This window comes from Polyodon spathula, chromosome 6 (assembly GCF_017654505.1).
Source record: "Polyodon spathula isolate WHYD16114869_AA chromosome 6, ASM1765450v1, whole genome shotgun sequence".
NCBI lineage: Eukaryota > Metazoa > Chordata > Actinopteri > Acipenseriformes > Polyodontidae > Polyodon > Polyodon spathula.
Window position 1 is genome coordinate 15,064,335 of NC_054539.1, and position 21,459 is coordinate 15,085,793.

Genomic DNA, 21,459 nt, shown 5'->3' on the forward strand with positions numbered 1-21,459 from the left:
CAGCCAAAAGGTTAAAAATGTATGTACTTTTGAATCTACAGCTTCTGTATGCAAGTCTGTTCTTACAAAGTTGTGTGCTCTATGTAGAAGTATAATGTATGATAACATAAACTAATACTATAGAGAGCCAACAAGGGACCAAGCAGTTTCTTGGTGCTAGTACATCCAAATGCAAATACAAGTGCATTGTGAAGGACTATGGGCAGCAGTTCTGTACTATAATTTTGTACTAAACTTTCCGAATATGTGGTGTGTCTCCTTCGTCTCTGTCTCAGATGTTATCTTATGAATACACTTCTCTCCTTGTAAACTAGTAAATCCATAAAATGTATGATAGATGTATTTTATAGAACTACATACAGCAAGTAAGAATTGAAAGGGATCCTAGTCAGCCACAGTTTATTTAAAATGTTCAGTAAAGACACTATAATCTTCCTAAATCTCACTTTGACTGTTATGGGAATAGGGTTCGGGTCAGTTTCATTCATGTTTAATAGAACTGCTGAAGATATTTTCAAATGTATCTATACAAGACATATGAATTCATATTGTATCACTATATTTAAGGATAATCCACTAGCCAGATGTACTTCTTTAATCTCATAAGAAACTAACTTGACTTTTGATCGCGCTAGAGTTAGTCTGAAACGCACCTGAGGTTTGATTGGTCTCCATGAACACAGCCATTAAAGCCAACAAGTATTTCACCATTGGTTCTCTCAAATCCATGTTGCAAGAGCAGACATATTGCTTATTATTATTATTATTATTATTATTATTATTATTATTATTATTATTATTATTATTATTATTATTGTTTACTATAAAAAGCTTTGCTTTTGTTTTGTAGTGGATGAATGTTGACTCTTCTGTAATTTCTGTAACATGAATATAGTTTGAATGAAAATGAAAAATGAATGGTTGGAAAATGCATGCTTTATTAATTGATTAGCAGGATATAATGCTTCTTATGCACAACAACCACAATACAATGTTTCTGCTTTTTTTTTTTTTGTTATTTGCATCCAAATCTATGTTGCGTTGCAATGTGTGGTTTTTTTCAGCATGAGTCTATCTGCAGTAGACCAGCAAATAAAGCCAGTTACTGATATTTCCTTTCTACTGTACCCTTTTGACTTCTTTTCTACTGTACCCTTTTTCGTGTCTTTGTGATACCTGTTCTAGTTCTATACCACCTATTTGGTATTTGAATCCTGCATGACTACCGTGTAGCACTTTATATTTATGTTAAAATTAAATTGAATTTGACATGTTTCTGCCAAACACTGGGGAAGGGCAGAGAGACAGTTAATTTCTAGTCTTGTCTACCATCGTAACAAGAGTATGCTGTAAGAATACTCTTTTGTTATAGTGCCTGGGGGCTTAGATTGGAAGCTAACCGGCACGTTGTTTATTAAAGCCCATGTAAATTGTCCAACAAATGGCGAATTCAGGAATTTATAATTGGAAGGTAGATTTCTACACTACCTAGAGATGCCTTTAAAGGAAATATAGCTTTATTTTCTATTAGTTTCCACATATATTAGTAAACTCCTAAATGAATAAGCATCTTACAGTATATGCTGTAAAATAACCTTGCTTATAACACACTCATTTTGAGATTTTACAAAACACTAAGAAATGTTATTGAACTTCACAATATGAACACATACCCAACACAACTCTGTGTTACCTAAAAATAAAAAATGTTGATTATCATGCAAAACCCTGTGTTAGAATAGAACCATAAAATGGTTGTGGAGTAATTATTGTATTTTTTTGTTTGATTTGATTGAATCCTAAGTGGGTACACAGGAAAATGTATTTTAAAATATGCTTAGCAGGAAAATAGGTTTATTTATAATTTAATATAAGACTGACAGGATCAAATATTTATCACAGAAAAAAAATCTATGTAATATTAATTAATTCCAGGCTAATTCTAAGCTCACTTGGCCTTACCCAAAGGCACAATATTCTCGGTGCCATAAAAAGTAAATACAACAAAAAGTTGTATAAGAATGCAGTTGATGACAGGGGGTTAGTATAATTATTAGTATAATTAAAATTTATGCAAATATGAATATTTTATATTGTCTCTAATTCTGCACATGGAGACAAACGTATATTAATTGAAATAAACACTGAATGAATTACTAAGTGTGTTGTCTCTATTAAAAGTGTGGTTTTAGTGTTGGAATTGTACTCTGTTAAAACATATTGCTGATGTGTGCATATGAATGTATGTATGTGTAACAGTATGGAAGGCCATCCGGGTCAAAAACACATTATTTGCTATACATTTCAAATGTTTAGTATACGTATTGATTTGGACCAATAAACTACACATTTTCCACATAGGGGCTGGTCATTTTACAGTGGTACCTACGTAGGATATGGTTATTTTACAGTGGTACCTACGTAGGGTATGGTTATTTTACTACTACAGTTCAAATATAGATTTGCTGAGTGCCGCCAACTGTGTATCACAAATGACCGTGTGGTGACGTCACAGACTAAGAAGTTTAGACAGGCACAGTACTGCAGGTGAAGCGCTGAGCGCATATTTATTAATCAAATCTGAACAAAAACACTTAAAAAAAACAAAATAGGCACAATGGCCAAAACAAACACACCTACACAAACAAGTATCGTGCTGGTCTCTCCCCAGCACAAGTAGCAATTGTTTACCTTCATCACAGATCTTTATCTCACTCCTCTTATAACCTTCTTCCCTACTTTGAGCGGTTGATGCATTTTTATTTAAGTGGCCATCTCCAAATTGGTATTCACATAATCAATTTTTGAGATGGCCACATTACGCACAAGTTTAAATGGATGGGGATTTAAACCCATCCACGCTGCCAAACAACAATAACAAAACATTGTTTTTACCAATTTCTGTAATTACTCGACATGCATTACAACTAAGTAATCTATTTTACATAGACACAAAATACTGTTGTGTTTGTGTGCATTGTATGACAAGTAGAATCTTGCTATGATATATAACTGTTTGCATAAACAAGCATCACAAAGGCTTTGGTCATGCTTTTCTAGTGGTTACAAAATCCATTTAATAACATAAATGAATAAAAGAATGACATGATAGAAATACATAAATATTGTGTTATTATTTATAACTGTCTTAATGAACAGCTCTCTTTAAAGTGCAAAATTAACATTAATATCAATTCACTAAGTGCCTGGCCTCGTCAACAACAAATCCCTGGAAGTCAGCAGCAAAGGACTCCCAGACAATGACAGACAGGCAACCCCGGGCAGTGCGGAAGAGGGAACCACGGGCGGTACAGAAGAGGGAACCCTGGGCTATGCAGGCTTGGCATCTCCAGGTGGTGCAGAACAGGGTGGGAGCGGTCCCTCGGGAGGTGACGGCAGCAGTTGACCCTCGGGAGACGATGACAGGAGTGGACCCTTGGGAGGCGAATCTGGTTCCCAAATTTGGTCCTGGGGACCTCCTGTGTCTGCTGGTTTTCATTCCAACTGAGCTTTCAATTACTTAATTATACCCTTAATTTAACTGACAATTTGCTTAACTAGACCTTTTTAATTGCTTTCGGCTCTTAAGCAGAGCTCAAGTTACAGTATTGGCAACTGTTTAAGCGCTGAGAACAAATAAAAAGGTCTAATTAAGCAAATTATCACTTCAATTAAGGGTTTAGTTAAGTATTTGAGGCTCAGTTGGAATGAAAACACAACAGACACAGGGGGTCCCCAGGACCTGGGGTTGGGTACCACTGGGACTCTAAAGGAACATTGGAATAGCCAATTATTTTTAGGCTCAGCTCACCACTACCACCCTAGCGCTGACTCGGGAGCGACAAAGACGAACATATGCTGTCCTCCGAAGCATGTGCTGTCAGCTGACCGCTTCTTTACACACTGCAGACCCACCACGCAGCCACTTCAGAGCTACAGCGTCGGAGGACAACGCAGCTATAGGCAGCTTACAGGCAAGCCTGCAGGCACCTGACAAATTGTATGCTGCCCTTGGGAACTCCCATCCAAACGTTCGGCAGTGGAATAGCCTGGACTCAACCCACCGACATCCAGACTATAGGGAACAGGTTTTCAATACTCCCTTAAGGTGCTTATATCATGGCATAGCCAATTAGGACTGGTTATATTTATATTCCTTTCTTTCAGAATTTTGACTTCAAGCTCAGGTCACTGGCAGCAACTGAGCTGCCAGAGACACAGATCCAAATACAGTCACACTTTATATACCTTTATATTATTCTTGCTGGCGTATCCCCCTGGTTGAATGTAGTGGTGTGTTTGATGGTGTCTTCCATTTTCTAGTAGTTTGTTTTAATATTGCATTAATCTATCCCACTGTATTCTTTAATTGTTCAGGACAAAGGAATTTTTTTTTTCTGCCATGGTATATTTTTATTTCCATACAATTCATTGTGAATATACAGCAGTCGATTAAATGCATTTCATTTTGCATCTTAAAACAGTCATTTTCTGTTATGTTATTATCCATTATTTTTTTATATATATAGTTAATTATTTTATTCAATTAAAGACGTATCTGCTTAGATTCGACTCAGCATGATCTGTCAATAAGTGGCAATACTTTTGATTATTACAGCTAGCAAGTGTCCAGGCTCTGTGATATGATAGTTTGCAAAAAAAAAAAAGTGTATATGTACAAAAAAAAAAAAAAAAAATCATTCTGGATTCCACTATTGTAGGCAGACTGTATCTCTCAGTGGAATAGACAGACACTTAGTCAATTGGTATTAATGTTAATTTTGCACTTTAAAGAGAGCTGTTGATTAAGAGAGTACTAAATAACAACACAATATTTATGTCTTTCTATCATGTCTTTTAAATATACAGTATGAAAGCTACATGTGGATAGTTCACACATGATTTATTTTCATATATCACAGTTTCATATATAAATCAAATATCTTTGGGTAGCGTTGGCAGGCTACCATGATTTTCTTTTTTTTTTCAGATGTAACATTTGTGGCACTGACAATTTATGTCACTGCTTTAGTGTTTTTGCATTGTGATATGCAATGTTATGCATCCTTTGGGGAAATGTTCAGTTTTCGCGGTAGGTTTTTCTCAGAGAAAGAAAAAAAGCCTTAGCTTTCAGTGTTCAGATCGATGTTCCTTGTAATTGGGGGTTCTTCGGGCAATTATTTGAAACTCTCTTCTCAGAAATCCACCAGGGAACCCAGGTGTAAGATGTGCATGTTCACCAGGGAAACCTAGATGTTAGACTGTTATTTCTCATCACCTACAGAGAAAAAATAGACTGAAATAAGGTTTGTAGTTTGTTTGTTGTTTTTTTTTTTTTTTTTTTTTTTTCTCAGTACTGTTGTATCCAGATAACAGTATTTAGACTATACCCTAGCCAGGATATAATACTGATTTTCATATTGCAGCAATACAGTTCCGACTTTTATTAAAATTTGCATCCAATCGTGCAAAACCTTGAGTCTGGCATGTAACAAAACCAAAGGCTGCAAATATGCAATACGCTTAACTTGAACTGTGTTCTCTCCTCTCCTCTTATGTGCGTGTTTTTGTGCACCAAGCATAATGTGGCACTGTTTGCGGGCATGCTGACTATTGCTATATATATATATATATATATATATATATATATATATATATATATATATATATATATATATATATATATATATATATATATATATAGTTTTAGTGTTTTAGTGTGAGTTACTCCTGGCTCACTCTGATAAAGCAGTTTCAGGCAGTAATTGTGCGTGCTGCACTTATTCTTTAAATCATTTACATAAAATGCGCAATGTAAATATTTTTAAATAGCATGTTTACACAGATAACTACGAATAAACTAAAATAAAAATGATAGATTGCGTCTCGCTTTGTTTCAATTTAACAAATTTGTCAACACTACTCTGTTTTAAGATCGCTCTTCTCCAGTACAATTATTCAGAGAAAGTGGATTTGTAACTAAATATATTACAGTGTTTCCTTTGTCTGGTGAAATGAAAATATATAGCGATAGAAAATTAAATTCTACATACTGAAATGTATTATTTTTCTCAACAGCAGTCGGCGAATTGACTGCTTACTCGGCATATTAACAACCAGCCTCTGCTCACCAATGATTGGATAGCTGTCAGATCATTCGCTTTCCCTTTGGCTACTCACTCGCCTTCAATTTTCATGCAGAATACCGTGAACGGCCTCTGCTTGCTTATGATTGGACAGCTGCGTAAAACTTGGCAGATATTTGACTCTCCTATTGGTTAAACTTACTGTTAGTGCCGGCAACTGAAACAGACACAGTTTATGTCCCACCCATCTAACTTAAGATTGGGCTACCGAAGAGACAATGCAGATATTCAATTGGTTGATCGTATCGTAGAAGCCCTTCAGGAAAATAAAACAAATGTCGAGTACGTACAAACACAGCATAAGCGAGCAGCGCTGTCAACAGTCTGCTATGATGCTTTTGTTGGAAAAAGTGTTTAAAGCTTTCATTATTTTTCCACGCTACGACCCATAATTTAAGCACAGCTGCCGCGGGCACCACTTTGAGGTACATTGGACAGTAACAACATCTAAACATTTCTAAATTAAAGCTGAATAGGGCAAGCATAGTCACTCAGTGAATTCAAAACGTATTACCCCTAAGCAAAATGTTGTGTATCCACTGACCCATGAGCAATTTACAAAAACATTTTACATATTTAAATTATTCATGATTTGTTTAACGCTTTGAAATATTAGTGCACCTTTACTTAAGTTTAATTATTTTAATGTTCTATAATAATAAGTGAATATAATGTATTAAGTTTTTGAAGCCATTTTGCAGAGAGAAAGAAAACATGTGCTTGTTTGCAGACAGTGGGGTCAATTCAATACCCTAAACAGTTAAATACTATAGTTGTGTTAAGTCATTAAAACAAGGCCTTGTTGGCATTTGATATATTATTGCAGACAGAAATACACATTTGTCATCAAACCAATACTAAACTTAAAATGTATTACAATTGGACAAGCTATATCCCGAGACATATCTAAAATTAATTATTGACATTCAGAGAAAGGCAGACAGCCCTCACGTCCTCCTAGATTATGAGATACTCAATAACTTGTGCTAGAGGGTCTTTACCAAGTTTCATCAGAACTTACAAAGGGTTCTCTTGATGAATTAAAAGATTTACAGTAAGTGTGACATAAAGACAAGCAACCTATTGTATCCCCTCACATCAATAACTTTATCGAATAAATGTAAATCACAATAGGTAAGAGGTTCTCTGGATATTTGTGAAAATGTAACGCACAGACACAGGTGCTTTTATACCCCCAGAATATGATCTGAACCCCGGTCCGGGGGATAAAAGTGTTATGCGATGTTACGTATGCCTACCATACCATTTTTTATTACACCTGTAAGAAAATACACATTTTAAAGTCCAAAAGCATGGGCATTCTTTTAGTTTAGAGACCCTGCGCTTAAAAATACTGTTTTTTTCTTCTTCTTTTCAAGATAACGTTTTTTATTAAGTCCCGTAATTAATAACTATGTGCAAGTTTGTGGTACTGTTGAGTTCTGAATGGGTTAAACATTTAAACAAACTAAACTAAGACCATAATTAATTAATTCAATGTACAATGTTGTTTTTATATTTTATGATATCATTTTTTCAGATGTAACATTTGTGGCCCTATCAGTTTATGTTGTTGTAGTCATGTTGTTAGTGTTCAGTGGTTTTCAATCTGAACTGTCACTGCTTAGTCACTAAGTTAGTGTTTGCACTGTGAGACGCAATGTTATGCACGGTTTGTGGAAATGTTCAGTTTTCGTGGTCGGTTTTTCCTAGAGGAAAAACAAAACTCTATAGCTTTCAGTGTGGTGATGGAATTTCCTTGAAATGTGGATTTTTTAAAGCAATTATTAAAACTGATCGCTCATACTTCAATTGTAGTTGGAATTTTAAATAAAGTTGTTACAAAATCACCTTGCTTTGGGTCCTTTAACAAGGACCTAGACGCTGTAAATAAAGCCGGTTCTTTCAAGTATAAATAATTAAGCGGTCCTCATAATCTTTAATACATCGATGCAATGTACTATTTTTGTTACAGCATACGTCAATAGAAAATCTTGTCAGTTTTAAAAATTGCAAGACTTTTTAGTAATCATTTTAAACAGGCGATTTCAAAGCCTTTTATCCGGTGTCTGTGAATGAAACATGGCGGCCGCCAGATTGGTCTGCTTTGCCCTCCGAACAGCATTGAGAGGTGAATTATCAGGGGTATTATTTAATTCTATTGCATCGAAAGGCAAAGGTCTTCATGAAAGGTTTCTGTTGGTTTTGTAATTTGCATGTGTTTCAGAGGGTGTCAGCCTCTGTCGTAATGCCGAACACTTCGGTGTACTTCTGACGTTGAGGTAGTGTACATGACACACAAGCATGTGGGGAGCTGAAGTCAATGTTTGTTTGTTTTTTTCCCATTTTGTCTGTTCTAAACAGATAGTACAAACGGTTATGTTCTAATGTGCCAGTTTGCCGTTATACAGCTATAGATAGATAGAGGTAGTAAATATGACCTTTTTGTTAAATGTGCTTTTGAGATACTATATGATTCGTAAACTTGTTTAAGCTACATCAAAATATGGTATAGCATTGATAAAGTGTGAATACTACTGTATCATTTGTTTCACATTTAGCCCCATTGTAACATTTTTAAGGGGAAGGGGAGAGGGGGTGTGGTTCTCAATTTGTATGGTGGGTTAGGAACAATTTCACTCTAGGTGAAACGACCCGGATGTGCAAATCTAATAGAAAGTTTAAAGCCAGGAGTGCAATAAAATGTTCTTATTCTTGAGTTGCCCCAGATGCCACGTTTTAAAATTGAAATACCTGCTTGCCACACCATTAGTTGCACTGAGACCTGCGGTTGGCTATATAGAAGTGTCAGACAAGGTGTATGGATTTTCTTTTTCAAGCTACAGCCACCAGAAATCATCTTACAAAAAAAAAAAAAAAAAAAAAAAAAAAAAAAAGATCATGAAAGTTGAGGGGAATAACATTTTTCCACTTCTAGTTTTTCACTTTCTATTTTAATCAACTTTAACATAAACAGTAGAAAGTCCTTTCGTTTTACATTTGCTAAACAGGTATTATGCACACATTTTTTATGCATAAGTTGTGTTGCAGCAGTCAGTTGAACATGAAAAATGTATATGGTAAACGATTTGCTGGATACAAGTAAATATTAATCGGTTAGATTTTTTAAAAAGGCAGTATTTTTCTCTTTTACCATTATTGGCTTTTAAACATGTAAATTATGCATTGTTGGCTGAAATATTTATCAAGATTAGATTGCCATCAGTCATGCAAAATGCAATATTAAAAAGTGTTAGTTGTAATAGATACATTATTATTCTTGCCTTTTGTTTTCTCAATTTCCATCTAAGCCTAAAAACAATGAAAGCTGTTGAAGTAAGTTTTGGAAAATAAACTGATGGCCTGCAGTATCTACAGTCACACACATTATGACTATAAAAAGATTAGGAGGCTCTGTTTATCATGAACATGTTGACATTCTCAGCTAGCAAGTATTTGCTCAGATGATTTACCGGCTACATCTACATCTGCATCTACTGTGAAAGTCGTTACTTGGTAGTTTTTATTCTTTTCAGATAATTTGCCATTGCCCTTTAACATATTGCTACCTAAGGGCCTTAGATCCTTCCAGTCTGAATTTGTATTTCTATAATCCACCAGCACTGTTGTTTGTAGTTAAACTTTGAAAGTTAGCAGCTAATGGTGTGCTAATGTGTAGTACATCCATTTGAAGATTGTTCATTTGTGACTTTGATTTCTGCTGTGGTTGGACGCCATAGTCTTCAGAATTCTTGTTACCAAAGCTTAAAATGTGTGTATCGCTGACTTGCAATTTTTATGAGGTCTGGTAGCCTAAAAAGGCTCAAATGCTTAGCTCTGGGCATTTGCTCTTAAAAAGAAAAAAGTGCTTCCTTATGTTTATTATATATAGAGGTCTATTTTAATGATATAAACAGTGGATGGTATTGATACCACCACCCTTTAACTTCCTAGAAATCAGGGCAGTAAAAAAGTGTTAGGAAGTCTGATAGATATTCCTATTGATTGGTCTTCAAATGTATTTATACAGATTTCAGCCTTGGCATTTGTTCTCTAAAGTGCTGATGCCTTCACCAGGAGGGCACTATCAATAAACTATAGAGAAATATTGATATGGCAGGGATGAAAATAAGACTCCTGTTGCATAGCAGTTTTACCCACTCCAGGTTTTAATATATAATTGATTTGCCTCAGAGTATAGGTGTATAGCTCAGATGTGTCATGTTAAACCAGGAATGGATCAAACTTATATGCAACAGAAGTCTTATTTGCGTCCTTGTAAGGCAGCAGAAGTGTAGATTATTCTTGCATGTCAATGGTATTGCTGTGCAACCCTGAAAGGAATGTATGTAATGTTTTAGTATGTACTGTATTTTCTGACGAGTGAATTGGTTTTTAATGTAAAGGATGGGATATGTTAGTACTAATACTGTATAAATAAAAACCAGTAAAGCAGGCAATATGTCTGCTGCTAACCCCTGTCATGGTTTGTTATTTGTGTTTATTTTAAGTGAAGTATTGTTTATGGTTAAATACAGATGAAATTAAAGAAGTACAACAGGTCTTATATTTCTAATCACGTTGTTATAGTGTAATACTCTGCATATTATAAAACATTGCTAGGTCATGACACATGATGCAGTTAACAACTTAGGCAGAAAACAAACTTAGGGTAAGATGGTACCCAACCTGTCGAAAACAACTGAAGACGGCTGTATTTCAAATCGTATACACTCTATCATTGCTGAGATTAAATTAGTTCTCACTACTGTAAAGTTTGCAAGTGTATTATTTGGACTGTATGTATGTGTTCCTTCATGATTTGTGCTTTTCTGTTTTAGGAGGTGTCTCTGTACCAGGGAGCAACTGTCAGTACGCTCGTCTGTCCCAGGCTTTGCAAACAAACTTGTGCATCTCTTCAGCAGCTTCTAGCCTCACAGTGCAACAATACAGACACAGCAGCTTCTTCAACAAATGTAAGTGATTTAGTAGATAGTTGTCAGATAATCTCATCAAACACCTTGGGTAAGAAAGAATTAGTGACACATTTAACAGCTGGTTAGTGTGTATTATGTTTATAATAAAGTACAAACATTCCTTAAAAGAAGCATTACCAAGCCAGAAAGTTTCATTTGATGACACCTGCAGTTATAGCAAGCAGCTTGCCAACTACTGCTGTTATCTGAAATTGGTTTTGTATTTGAAATGCATGGGAGAGCAGTAGACCAGAAAAGACAACAGATAAAGGCACTTTACCAAGCTATGCCTGCACCAGCTTGTACCTTAGATTAAAGAAAATGGACTGATATATCTTTCCAAATTACTTCATAGAAAGTTGCCTTAGTCAGTACTCTGAACTCACTTTTTTCTGTGTATAAGCTTTTGAGATAAAGCATATATTCCGGGGAACCATATTTTCTGGAATGTTATAATATTGAAAAACCAGTGTAGGCAAATTGTAAGAAATTCTGATTCCACCTATTATTTCACCTGCAAAATTAGTAATTGGGTTATTTTTTCAGATCTGCAATTGTATAATGTTAAAAACTTGGCTTATGTAGTGTACCTGTCAACCTGGTGTAAAATGCCTTTGGAGCTACATAGGGCTGCAGTGAAGGGTACATTTTGACCTTTGACGGTTCGGAACCCTTTACCGAAGGAAGGTTCGAACCTGTAATGATACTCATTTGCATAATTTACTGGTGACGTTAGCTACTTGTTTATGTTTGATTGAAAATCCTATTTTACAGATAACCCATATAAATTGAATAAAACATTCACATGCAGTTTAAAAATACTTTGTGTGAAACAGTAATCATGTTTTTTTAATTTACATAAAAATACGTGGTGTTTATTTACATGTAATTGACGCTGTTGCAGTATATACAGTAAGCTTGCATTGCAGCAGCACCAACTGCAGCTGACTTAGGCAAAACAAAGCTTTATTTACCAGTCACCATTCCAAGCAGGCTATCAGTCACATTTTACTACTACTAAAAACATTAATAATATGAACTTACTAGATTGGTGGTGCCTCCATAATACATCAACAGTCGCATGCACAGTTTGCATTCAACTTTTTGTTATGGTTTTCTGGGCATTTAACAAAAAAATATCAAACAGCAGAGGGGTTTCGAGTCATTTCTTTCAATACGGCGTTTTGCTGTCGAGATGACGAATGAAGAAATTAAAGGTTTGCCTCTGGAAAACGTGAGCTGGAGGAGGGAGGGGTGGACGGTGTTTTAAATTAAAATTATTAGTGTAAGTGTATATTTTGTATGTTGCCAACATAATCTATCATAGCAATTCTCTTATGCTCTTGTACACTAGGTATTCAGAGCATATTTTACTGAAACACTACAACCGCTATAGGTATGCCCCCCCACCCCAGTGCTTTGGCATGCTATACCCTGCTCGATACATGGCAGCGGTGCCATATAGAGTTGCTACATATAACAATTTAGTAATGGATTTTAATACAACAACTTTTGTTTACGTAATATGCATTATGCAAATCAAAATGCTGAATATTGTGTGTTACATTTAGTGTGTGATTTATACTATTTACACATTGTCAAACAGTTTCTGTTAACAGAAAAAAAAAAAAAAAACATACAGTGCGTGAATGCCTCCTGGTGAACCTTCGAAGGTTGAAAACTACATATTCAAGTTTTACAACCAGAAGAAAAGACTAAACCTTCCACTTTTCAGCAAGTAGTCTGTACCTGTATTTTGTGTCCATTTGTACAGCAGTGACTTTTTTTCAGACAGGGTGTGTTACTTATACTTTTTCTGGTCATAATATATTTATCAGGCATAAGTCAGCAAGATAGAATCCATTTCCAACGAGGCAGTGGAGGGTGACGTTTCTCGTCGGCAAGGATATAGTGCGTATGTCACATGTGAGTTCTACTGTGAATACTGTACTGCATATAGTACATACCACTTATCCAAGTAAAAAAGTATATAAAATATCATTTGCATGACACTGAAAAAAAGTTTTTATGGTTTGCATGTAATGAGACATAATTGCTATTAGTGTGAACCGTATTACAGATGGAATTGTATTATCCATGTAAATTGAATTGTTAATAATCCAGAATTAACTTAAATTCTGAAATTTGAACAAATCAATCTTTAGGAAACTAGTATTTTGGAAAACGGTTACCTTTTCTGGTTATAGTTTGTGCTATATATATTTTGCTCTGTATAGATAGCGTCATTTTTGCAAAGTGACTTCCCTAGCGGGAGATAACTACCAGCCCCACCCACTCTACATAGATAGAGAAGGTAGGGCTGGCAGATTTGCACACATTTTCAGTCAACGGAATGAAGCAGCCCGTTCACCCCGACATGTAAAATTTCCCAACCTATCTCAGAGCCAGCTTGGAGCCCGGTGAAAGCAGATTTACAGAACAGAAAGATATTAGAACTCTATTGGAGCAACAGAACCCAGAATTACTCAGAATGATGGCAAACATCATAAAAAAAATATTAGTAGGCCATTGAGGCTACTTTGTATTGTGTATGTCACTATAAGTTAGGCATTCATGCAATACATTTTATTATTATTATTATTATTATTATTATTATTATTATTATTATTATTATTATTATTAAATGAATAAATGGTTAAATAACTCCAATGTAACCGTATCCAAAAGGTTATCTCTGACATGACAAGTCCTAACTTCTCAAATCAAATGTGAATGAGTTTGAGTTGCACTATTTCTCTGGGGTGGGTGGGGGATAATATTGTAATTCAAACTTATTCATTATTGAAAATCCTGTACTTAGAGTTGGATTCATTAGATTTATAATTGGGATGTATTAAATTTGAACCTGTACGAATCAATCACAAAGAGTTCACATACAGTAGGAATGTGATTTGTTTTTTGTTGTAGAAATTGAAATTGCCTGTGCAAGATTTTTGTTGGCACATCTAAGTTTAGCTATTTATAGATCTCTCATTATACTACAGTATGTGAACATATGGTGGTGGAATACCTGATTCTGTGCCACAAAGCTAATTAGTTATGTTTCAACAATGACATGAATACAAGGATGTGGAAGAAGTGAAATCAGTAATGACTTTGCAGACTTTATGGTTTAATATAGTCTTTTCAGCTCTGTAATGCATAATCACAGTCATTTTGCAGCTAACCGGTTGGAGTTGCTTTGCCTGGAGACACTGGTTGAGTTCTTCTTGTATCATAGCCTTAACTGGCTTGAGGTCTTTGGCAGTATAACAGTAATATCTGAACACCATGGCAGCTATAGGTCAGCTTGCAGTGCATTTGCTTCTTCCCTAACAGGGGTTAGGGTCAGTAGATGGGAACCAGCCATCAGTCTGTTTGTTTACTCTAGCATTCTGAATATATTCTTGCTTCAGCTATTCTGTGTGTATCAGTGTGCTTTGACTGAGTTATGGAGCTTATCATCAGTTCAAGTGTAAAAGCACTTTGCCTGATAACTTTGACTTACAGCAGCAACTAGTAAGTAAGAGCCAGCACTATCTAGTGGCTAGCTGCTTTGGATGACGTTTCCTTTAAGTTGTGAGAAACTGTACCTTGTCAAAAGTACATTTTATGCTGCATCCATACCTATGATGTTTGGTAAAAGTGAAAACATTCTTAACATTTAGTCAAGATGGGCATTTCTTTCCTTATATTTTAATACACAAATTCATATAAAGTCATTTTTGTAATGAATATCTGTTGGCATGTCATTTTGGATTCCCAGTCAGTCACTCTTATGGTACTGCTGTATTAAAGAATGACCCATATACAGCTTGTGACTTCTGTGAAAAATAAAGTAAAAGCTGTGCTAGTGTCAGCTTTATTAAACACAGAATAACAGATGCTTTTGCAAACGTTCCTTCCAATACTGTAATACAATACTGTAGGTTTGCATCCATAAATTCCCCTCACACAGGAAAAACAGCTTGAGTGAAACATTGTATAATTCTCATATGCAGTGTTTTATTAATGAGATGTAAAAAGTCTCAGCCTTTGGGCATTTAATTTTTATAATGGTTCAGTTATACATGAGCTGCCGTTTTCAGACACGATGATGAATAAAAAATAGCAAGGTAAATTGGAAAGTGTGGGAGTATTTCATACAGAAATTATTCTACCCCATGAGTCATGAAACTAACAGGGCTGCAACAAAGGGTACATTTTGACCTTCGAAGGTTCGGAACACATTACCGAATGTACTCATTTGCATAATTTTCTGGTGATGTCACCATAGCTACTTGCTTATATTTGATTGAAAGTCCTATTCTTTTACAGGTAGTCTATATAAGTGGGATAAAACATTCACATGCAGTTTAAAATTGTTATATAGAACAGTAATCATATTTTATAATTTAAATAAAAATACACATTGTTTATGTACACGTAGTTGATGCTGCTTGCGATATATACAGTTAGCTTGCATTGCAGCAGCACCTTACTGCTGCCAATTAAAAGAACTGCAGCAGACTTAGGGAAAACAAAGCTTTATTTAACAGTCTCCGTTCCAAGCAGGTTATCGGTCATGGTCACATTTTACTACTACTACTACTAATATCAACTTACGTTTGTCAAGTGACTCTGCAGATTGGTTGTTCCTCGGTGATACATCGACAGTCGCTTGCAGTTTGCATTCAACTTTTTTTTTGGTTGTCTGGGCACTTAACAAAAAAATCAAAAACAGCAGGGGGGGGGGGGGGGGGGGGGGGGGGGGGGGGGGGTTCGAGACATTTCTTTCAATACAGCTTACGCTATACAGTGCTTTGCTGTCAAGATGGTGAATTAAGAATTAAAGTTCTGCATCAGGATAACACAAGCTGGAGGGGGACAGGGGATGGGGACAACTATGCTCAGTTTTCAAAATTAAAATGATTACTGTTAGTGTTTCATACTTATACTACCATATCACTTCTCTTACACTGTCTTTTACACTAGGTTTTCAGTACATATTTTAATGAAGCAATGCCACCACTATAGGCACCACCCCAGTGCGTGGGCACAATATACCCCGCTCCAATGCACGGCAGCAGCGCCATATACAGTTCCTACCTATAATGATTTGGTAGTGGATTTTATTACAAGTTTTGTTTAACCAATATGCATTATACAAATCAAAAGATTGAATGTTGCATGCGAGTGACATTTAATGTGTGATTTATAGTATTCACACATTGTCGAACAGTTTCTGTGAACAAAAAAAAAAAAATAACACAGTGCATGAATGCCGCCTGACGAATCTTCGAAGGTTTAGAACTAACTTTGAATTCCTGGCTAACGAACGAACCTTCGAACACAACCCTACAAATTTTAGAATTCTACTTGCATATTTTTGTATTCTCCAATATTTCCCTAGCAATAGATGTTCTGTTAAGAGATTTTACATCTGCCCAACCTCAGCAATGGGCACACATTGGTTAATTTCCTCTGTTAGAGTTACCAACATGCAGTCCTAATGAGGCAAAGGGATTCACAATTAAAACTTGATTATCTGAGCAGGACTGATTTTCAGATTGCATTCAACTGGTATCCCAGTGAAAGATGAAGACAGTATAACAGCTTAGTATGTTGTTGGAAAACTGTGCTATGAGAGGAGCTGTTCTTTAAATTACCCCAAAATTGTAGTAGCTTATTTATTGGAAGTGAGTATGCATGTTCTTGATTATTCCCACGTTTGGAAGTTGCACCTTTCAAAACATTCCTTATCCTCTCTATAATGAAATCACTTTTAACATCCCCATAGTCTGTTTGTACAAGAACACACTTGCCATTGATTTTGAGCAGCCTTTTAAAAGCAGCATTTTAAAATGTAACCAGCAGTTGTCAGTTGCTTTTAATTGAAGGCAATGCTAACTGCAGACTCAAAAAGCCAATTAAAAGACGCTTGAGATGGTAAGTGTGAAAGAGGTGTTGTCTTTTTCATATTCCATTTACACCATGATGTGGTGGTAAGGTAATTTCGAGAGCAGCATTAGTGCAGTACCTCATCAGTCATGAGTAAAGTACAATTGGGATCACTAGTAACTCACTAAGTGAATGCTAAGAAGGTATCATGTGCACACAAGATGGCATTGAAGCCACTAGCTTGAGGGTTAGCAAGGTCTGTCAACGGAAATCATCAAGTCTGCTCACATCCTGTTCTAGTTCATTACTTTAAAAAAAACTTTTTTTTTTTTTTTTTTTTTACTAGTCTTATTTTTTTTTTCTTCAGGATTTATTTTCTCCAGGCCAAAGACTACAATTTCAATCCTTTGTCCATAGCAAAGATGTATACTGTAACATTGAAAAATGCAACTGTTGTAGAACTGAAAATCCTATGTCTTTTTGGCCAGAAAGGATTTACTGCCCTCAAATATTATGGAAATTGTGCAAAATTATGAGGAGGTAATTTCCGCAATGCTTGTATTTTGCGTCCTTCTTAAAAGACACTCCTTAGTGTTGCACTACATGGAGAGCTTGAGTGACTCACTTCTGTGACATTGGTGCAAGCTAGTGATTTGTTTGTTTGTTTTTTTCTTTCTTTTGTATTGGCTTGTAAAATAGGACTCTAAATATAAGCGTTAATCTCAGTAAGGCCATCTTGGGTAAATGCATTCCAGAACTCAATCTTATGCAGGAAAATGTCATGTTGGATCTAAGTTTATTAATTCAGAATGTGATCATTCTTAAGTTCATCCATGCATTTCGGCATTGTTTAGCTAAAGAGATTAATAGAATGGTATTTAAATATACCATTCCTCTTTCAAGCGAAGCTTTGCATTGCTGAATGACCAAGGACGATTGTTTGTCGGATGCAATGAGGAAATGATCCTAGGTGCTGCTGTTTAGTGATGCAAGCTCCTAATGCAGCTCCTGGCATGAGGGTGGTGTCACGTTTGTGGACTTTTTTTGTTCTCTAGTAGCATCAGGAGGCACACAGGAGGACAAATCGATTGTATACTCCTACAGTGCGCTGTTCGTGTACTGGCTTACAGATTTTCACATACCCAGACAACAGTTAATCTAGAATAATCACACTCAGGTATTCAAAGTTTAACGAATCCGAGTATACATTTACTCCTTTGGTTTATTAACGTTTAAATAGATCGAGTGATCGCAGATCTACTTCAAATCCTAGCAGTCCAGGCAGCCTGGTGTCTTTGCAGACCAACATCATTAATAATACTTAAACCATATAGTTACATCACATATCTTCAGGCAATGTAAAGGCACCCATTTACACTAAATGCATACAATTTAACCACATCTCTAAAGCTAATAATAATCCTACCCTATAGCATCATGTTGAAAGATTATGCTTACCCTCCTGCAGAGAGGTATGTCTTAAAATATAAAACAGAACAAACTTGAGGCTCTGAATACAACGCCAGCAGTCAGTTTTGCAGAGGTCTTCAAGAGATGGACTAGTTAAGCCTGTTTTGCCAAACTCGACTGATACTAAATTGTAATTTTGCTCCCAAATTTATAGGACCTTTTCTCTCCTTCATGCATCTTTACAAAGCACTGTAAAGTACATAGCATGTCACACACACAACTGCCATAATCAGATCTTTTAAATAACATTTAAATAACAGTATACACAATACAAAAGCAGTAATCTTAAAGTTCCATTAAAACCCACTAAGATAAGAAAGCCATTTTTTAAAAGTGTGCTTTTAGTCTTGACTTGAAAACTGTAATGGTGCCAGCTTCCCTGACAAACGAAGGCAGAGCATTCCATAATTTTGGAGCTCTACAAGAAAAAGCCCTCCCCGTGCTGCTTTTGTTGACCCTAGGAATAACTAGCAGCCCCGTATCCTGGGATCTCAGAGTGCAGGTTGGAAGATACTGGGTCAGTAACTCCTACTAATAACTAGATGCTAATCCACTCAGGACCTTGTAAGTTAACAGCAGAATCTAAAATCAGTTCTGTACTGCACAGGGAAGCAGTGTAAGGAGGCCAAAACATGGGTACTATGTTCACTTTTCCTGGTTTTAGTCAGAATAGAAATCTGTTCTGAACAAGCTGCAAGCAGGATACCACACATTTTGGGACACTAGAAAAAAAGTGCATTACAATAATCAATCGGTCAAACAAAGGCATTCATTAGTCTCTCGGCATCAGATACAGGAATATTTCCCTTGATTTGGAACACCTATTATATCAGCGAGTTCTGCCTTGGTTGTTAAAATATATTTTTCTGGTACCATAAGAATCCTGGTCTGGGTTGCAGCAGCTGTGCATAAGTCTGCAGAACAGTATGTTCTGTAAAGTGTTGCAGAAGTATTTATACTTCCCCACTGATACCAAAAGATTGGACAAAGCTCATCACAAGTTTTTTGAGATAGCTGGTTTTCCTAATGTTGCAGGCTGCATAGATGGGACGCATATAATAGTAAAAACACCTTATGTACCAGAATACATAAACAGAAAGGGTTTCCACTCTTTGAATACACACATTGTTTGCGATGCAGATTTATTAATCACAAATTGTGGAAAGTGGCCTGTTGTAGGGTGCCCAAAACACTATACAGTATAAAACACTCAAGTGTTTTGAATGTAAGTTGATAACACTCTAGTGTAATGAGCGTTCGTTCAAAACACTCTGCTGCACTTTGAATTCACGTTCAAAACCCTCCCTTTCGAGACCAAAACACTATAGCTACGTACACCGAAAACACTCCCCTGTAACACAATCAAATCAATAAACAGTTTAATACTAGTACGTACATATGCCATATTTTCTAATCACTGCTTAAATAAATAAAACCAGCTACATTTAATACATTTTGCATATTAGTTTTATTTCGTCAATGTGTTTTGTGGTTAGTAACCTATGGATACCATATATATATATATATCATTATTATAATATATATATATACTATAAGATATATATATTCTTCTAAACATGCATAAAACGTGTCTAATAATAGTGCTAATCTAAATGTGTCTAAGTGAGACTAAATATGTCATTCTGTATTTGACTAAAAGTGTAGAACAAATACTATTTAACTAACTAAACTATACATGCAAGAATGCAGTTCTGCCTCAGGTTTGTTGTTGATAGCATGTGCAACATCACAGTCCAACCATGTGCAGAGAGTTTCAACATGATGGGTAGACCCGATAGAAAAAGAGAGCTTAACTTTCAAGAAATATTCAGTTATTTATCAAACAGGAAATACCCAGATACACTTAGAGGGAACAGTGGAGGAAAGGCTCATTTTCTGAAACAGTGCCAGTGTCTTTTCATTACAGATAGCCAACCAATGTACAGATACAAAGTACACAGAAAAACGAAAAAGGAGGAATAGGAATTGAGACTAATTGATTGTTGTTTTTTGAAACAAAATAAACCAGTATGCTTGAATAAGGTCACCCATTAGCCATAGGTTCCAGTTTACTGTATTTGTGTGTGTGTTTCAGGATGTAGTATTGTTTTTTTCTTTAATGTGTATATTGTTAATTCTGGTATTTCTTTTTTTTGTTTGTTTGCTTTGTATTGCAACTCTCCGTATTTTGATATACAGTACATTTGTACAGTTACAGTTTATATTAGTAAATTGTTATGTTTATTAATTCAGTTAGCTTTAGCTGGAAAATGTTTGGGGAAATACAAATTCAATAACGTAACTGTAAAAATCCACTTAAGTCCTTTGAACTTAATGCACTGTAAAGTGTTGTGCGCGTAAGAGTGTTTTGAAAGTAATAAATGCTTTGAAAGTAATGTGTAGTGTTTTGAACGTAGAAGTACAGTGTTATGACTGTGACCTGAGTGTTTTGAAAGTGATTAGTAGAGTGTTTCGAAAGTACGTTGACAACACTCCCCAGAGTGGTTAATAGTGTGCAGGTGCAGGAGTGCTGCGGTGGTCAATAAACAGACAGGTAATTATAGTCCAGGTGCAATGGTGTTTTACTTTATATTCCAAAGTCTGAAGACAAAACACTGTAAATAATAATAACAGGCAATACAGCATTGTGTATTGCTCCGTTGCAATCCACGGGTTGGTCCCGAAATAATAGTCCCGATCTTTAACACCCACACATAATACAAGCACAATCACAAGTCCACAGTGCATGCTCTAGTGCTCGTGGTGCAAATACAGTTAATTGTGAACAAAGGTGCAGTGTTGTCCAGGTAAGTGCTGTCTTTTGGTGACAGCTCCGGATCGTGTTAGCCGTCTATAAACATAACAACGAAAGTGATTCCTTAGACACTACTAAAACAAACAAAACACTCACGATAACAATACAGGTTTTCCTTCCGGTTCAACATTAACCGTACAAAGGAACAGATCATTTTGCTACGGCCCCTTTT

The 21,459-nt window shown here is 35.8% G+C and overlaps 1 protein-coding gene across 1 annotated transcript in view; it reads left to right on the top strand.

Annotated features, from left to right (window-relative positions):
* The first annotated feature begins 8,196 nt into the window (after positions 1-8,196).
* mrps5 (mitochondrial ribosomal protein S5) overlaps positions 8,197-21,459 on the top strand; it is a 51,364-nt gene continuing 38,101 nt past the window's right edge. Inside the window, exons 1-2 of the mRNA XM_041252196.1 lie at positions 8,197-8,277; positions 10,988-11,122. Of these exons, the coding sequence (XP_041108130.1) occupies positions 8,229-8,277; positions 10,988-11,122 (184 nt within the window). The 5' untranslated portion in view covers positions 8,197-8,228. The remainder of the gene's footprint in view (positions 8,278-10,987; positions 11,123-21,459) is intronic.